Source organism: Belonocnema kinseyi, chromosome 1 (assembly GCF_010883055.1).
Source record: "Belonocnema kinseyi isolate 2016_QV_RU_SX_M_011 chromosome 1, B_treatae_v1, whole genome shotgun sequence".
Taxonomy (NCBI): Eukaryota; Metazoa; Arthropoda; class Insecta; order Hymenoptera; family Cynipidae; genus Belonocnema; species Belonocnema kinseyi.
This window is the reverse complement of record NC_046657.1, coordinates 102,269,345-102,274,247: the sequence shown is the minus strand read 5'-3', so window position 1 is coordinate 102,274,247 and position 4,903 is coordinate 102,269,345. Positions and strand designations below refer to the sequence as shown.

General features: G+C 35.1%; 1 protein-coding gene across 1 annotated transcript in view; it reads left to right on the top strand.

Annotated features, from left to right (window-relative positions):
- The window catches only part of LOC117182609 (PDZ and LIM domain protein 2-like), an 8,850-nt gene extending 4,048 nt beyond the window's left edge, over nucleotides 1–4,802 (top strand). The window contains exon 2 of the mRNA XM_033375711.1: nucleotides 4,462–4,802. Coding sequence (XP_033231602.1) covers nucleotides 4,462–4,695 — 234 coding nt within the window. The 3' untranslated portion in view covers nucleotides 4,696–4,802. The remainder of the gene's footprint in view (nucleotides 1–4,461) is intronic.
- The last annotated feature ends 101 nt before the right edge of the window (nucleotides 4,803–4,903 follow it).

Here is a 4,903-nt window from a genome sequence, read left to right as displayed (position 1 = left end):
CTTTGCAGACACATCTATCGATGAGCAGGTTCTCTCGACATCCGGCTACGCCTTTCTTTGAGCCTCGTTGTTCATACATTTCTTGCCACACAGGTTCAATTGTCCGAACAATCCTATCATTTAGGATAGCTTTGAATATCTTATAAAGCGTGTTCAGACAATTTATTGGCCTGTAGTTCTTCGGATCAACTAAGTTGCCTATTTTCGGCAGGTGTATTGTGCGCCCTTCCACCAACCACTCTGGAATCGGCCAAATGCTGATGGGTTGAAGAAAACTTCTTCCACCAGAAGGTTTTGATACAATCTGGTCCCGGTGCGGAATAGTTCTTCATCCCTCTTAATACTTTTTTCACCTCCTCGGTAGTGATGGGTGGGCATTCTTTATCAGGTGTTATGAGGGCAACACATAACTCCTTGAAACTATTTATATTTTCTGAGTCTTCGTCCAGTCTATGCTGAACTTCGCAGACTTCTCTCCAAAACACTTCGACCTCCTCTGGTTTGGGCGGGTGTTCGACAGTAACTGGAGGGTCTTGGAAGAGTCGAGATGGGTCAGAGAGAAACTGTTGATTTTCTCTGACCCATCTCTCCCTCCGCTCTAGACTTCTCTTAGCGTCAGATAGTATACGTATTCTCTCAACAATATGCTGCCTGATGGTCAGCAGGTTTGACTTGTTAAGTGTGTGATAACGGGTCCGGAGTTCGCGCGCAAACTTTCGAACCTTGGCGGTAAAATTCCTGCCAGATGTGATGTAGTCAATCACACATTAAATGCGGGACGCATATTGTCTTGCCCAGCCTATCTTTATGGCAAGTTGATGCTTTCGTCTTTTGGTCTTATGATCAGCCGTTGGTTTTATTTTACGGTTCGCATCGGCCAAAGCTCTCGCTGCATTATACACACAATAATTGATAGCCCAGAGGTCGGATTCACCGGAAAAATTTCCCCCAGCTTATTAGACCGTACCGACCCGCTCAGTAGACCGTACGTGTAAAGTTTAAATTATAAAAATAACATTGGAAATGAGCAAATTCGGTTTATGGAAAAACGACAAAAGTTGTGTAAAATAACAAAATTTCTTTTAAAGAATGCGCTTTTTTTAACAGGACAATGAAAGTACGTCTGTTTTATTATCAATGCATGGTATGAATTATAATAATATACATTTATGGGAATGCTATAAAATTTCAGGAATAAACTCAAGTGGAAAGGACGAGATACGTGATGAAAATGTGTTTGTTAAAGCCACAAGAGCTTTAGCAAAAGAGAATTCACAATCACCAAATTATTATTGTCGATGGTTTGGCCATTAGTTTTACAACAATTCTGTACACAAAGCTCGAGCGCGAGGTAAATATATTATCGAGCGCGAAGCGAAGGAACCAACAGTCGCGCGCCCCAGACGCGCTCAAACTTGCAAGCCAAGCGATTTATGCGCGCAGCGCGCTACGAGAATGTGCCCGTGATGCAGGCAGATTTTTTTCACCATTTTTCATAAGGTCAAGCAAATTATTGAAAAAAATCCAAATTTCACCATCATTTAAAAAATAAGAAATAAATTATACTTTTTTCAAATTTCATCACTTTATTTTTTTTTTTAGTTTTTTTTTTTTTAGTTTTCAGAGTTGCAAATTAATTGATATTTGAGTAATGAATCGATGCATATAATGGGGATACAATTTTTGAGTTTTTAATGGAAACCCTTATTTTAAAACATTTCTAACATTTTCCTGATGCTTCAAATAAAATTTCACATAAACTGTTTTTAATAGATTTATTTATTATTTTTTAGAAGTTTAGACAAATTTGTGAAAAAATTGAACTTTCATCATCATTATTGAAAATCAAAAACAAATTCAACTTTTTTTTAATTTGAGAAATGTTTATATTTTTGAAAATATTTTAAAACGAAAGCTTAGATTTTTGTATGGGACCCTCAATTTTTAGAATCTGATTTTAGTTAGTCTTTGAGTAGTCAAATGATAAGTAACCAGATACCACGATAGGGCTTGCGGTGTGCGATATCTAAAAAAAAATTTTACCCCCTTCACATCCATCGTTCAATTACTAAAAGAATATTTTAAATACCATTATAAAAATTGGGATGCTTATGAAAAAAATTCAGCTTTCTTTCTAAACTATTTATTCAATAAATCAAAAATGTCGAAGCTTGAAAAAAAGTATAATTTATTTTTGATTTTCAAAAAAGATGGTGAAATCTGTATTTTTTTAAAAATTTTGTTAGCCATCTACAATATAGTCAAAAATCGAGGTTGCTCAGCGAGTTAATTGTATCAGGTTACGCCTTCCGTCCAAATGCAACAGAAATGATTTAGCGCATCTGCCTGTTTACTTTCAGACGTTCTGAAAATATGATCAAAGTAAATTCAAGCCATGTCCGAAGCCGTTCTTAATTCCAGGTTCTAGTGTACCTTCATTGTACACCATTTAATAAAAATTTTAAACCAATTGAAAAAATAATAATAATTTTATCTTAATTGTTTCACATTTTTTATAAGAATTTGATATGCGGTATTTCAATTACAAAATTCAATAAGTAAATTTTAAAACTAAAATAATGGTAACATTAAAGAAAATAATTTCAGTGTTTATAACAGAGGGCTATTTAGCCCTAGGGACTTTTATTTAATAGATACAAAATACAAATACAAAATTTTATACATGCATTTTCCAGACATTGAGAACATTAAAATATTGAAAAAATTAATAAAAAAAGACCCAATTCCTATCTCCGATTGTTAATTTTTGTCTAAATTTGTTTACTAAAAAGGTATCAATTTAGACTAGTAGCATGCTCAGATTCAAAAGTAATATATTTTGTAGACCAAATATAAACGGCAAGACAGTCCACATGCTTATGTACGCTTATGACACGGTTGAGTTTATACGTACGGACCTGGCAAGGACAAGGGCTAGCGGGTAAAGGAAACAGGCCGTGGCTTCTGTTATTTTTTAATCACTCTATATATTCTATATAATTATTATACATGGCTTATGTCGACTTTTCTTGTGCACCTAGTATTTGTGGTAGAATCTACACTGGAACCTGGAATTAGAATCCTCCGATTCATTATATTTCTAAAATTTCGGCCTCGGCGGTTTCGTGATGAGAAGGGCCGTACGGCCGAAGGAGAGGCAATGCTCAGTCAAGCGTGATAAACAGCATGAGGACCGCACTCTCGGCGCATTAGTTGCATCAGGTTGGGTCATGCGTCCGAAACAAACAGAAATGATTCAGGCAGCTCTGTCTGTTTACATTTGGGCTTCCTGGACTTTTACGATTAAGGCCACTGCAAGCCATGCCCGAATCCGTTTTTTATTTATTTTGAAATTAACAATACACCGACCCTTGCCCGTAGGACTAAAATACGAAATATAAAATGTTTTCAATTTTGCAATTAGTAATTTAAAAATATTATATTTGTCATCTTCGCTTTTTGGCGATTCCAACGATATGTTGCTGGTCTTAATAAGTTGAAAATATAATGCACTGGGTATATCCCTCCCAAAAACTGACGCCGCGCCGCAGGTAGGAGTAAAAGGAGCTGAGGGGCGTGTGCTTTGGTCACTCGGGCGTGAAAAACAAAAATCAGCTCTGAAACCGACATAATCTCCTAGTTTCACTGTAGTACATAAAAGCAACTATTAGAAATTTTAATCTAATATCTGACTTAGAATTTACAGGATAAAATCTTTTAGAAATTCAAAACACCACTATTTTGCTACTATTTTTCAAAACGTATGCCATTCAAATTTCGGCGAACCTATACATCATGGCCTGAAAAACGCCTCTATTTTTAAACTTATTATGGCTAATAACATATCGAACTTATTCTTATTTTTAACTCATTAAGACAATTTACATATCGTTCGCATCGCCAAAAAATATAGTTATTTTTAATATAAAATATCTAAATTACTAATTACAAAACTTTCAAAATTGATACTACTGCATGTGGGGAAGTAAGGTGGGGCATGTTACTTGGGCACGCAAGTAGACGGCATTTAAATGGGCACTACCCACATTAGAAAAGGTTAGCAGTGCGACCTCGACATGTAAACAATCAGGGTTGCTTGAACCGTTTTCAGCTGTAATGCATAATATTGCGCAATATACTCGACTGATTACTTGCGCACTGCGGCCCTACCGTGGCATTCCGAGACGAGAGTCACAACCCTCTCGCCATGCCCTCTGAGAAACTGCGAGGGCTAACAGTTCTAGGAATTACAAAACCCGACCGGCTTCTAGGAAACCTGGAGTGTATTTACTTGAAGATTTTCTCTGTATTTTTAGTATTTAGTTAAATAATCGGCAGAAATATAAAATTTGTATATTTTCATGATTTTTTGGAACTGAACTTTTTTGTGTAGAGTCAATATTCCCCAAGCTTAAACGTAAATGATAAAATTGTTAAAAAGAAAAAATTGTTTTTTTTCAGTCGGAGAATGAAGACCTCCAGAAGGGTGACGTGATCAAGAAAATTGACGAGTACGACGTTCGGGACTTGAGACATGTAGACGCACAGAATCTGCTTCAAAATTCAGAGTCTGTAAGACTTGTAATCGAAAGGTCTGATTCACCGAGAAAAACCTCATCTCGAAATCATACACTACACTCTTTGGTTTTCAAAACAATCATTGACGACAGGGCTGCAATTTGTCTGTCGGAATAAGACAATATTTTAATTAATTATTTGAATTAATTAATTTAATTATCCAGAGTGTCTCTTTCTATTAATCAGCTCTATTCTCATATCTATCGCAAAAGCTCTTTTTTAAATTCATTTGCACTCAATCTGATTATTTATTTTTATTTTATATTTTATTTTTATTTTTATTTTTATTTTTATTTTTATTTTTATTTTTATTTTTATTTTTATT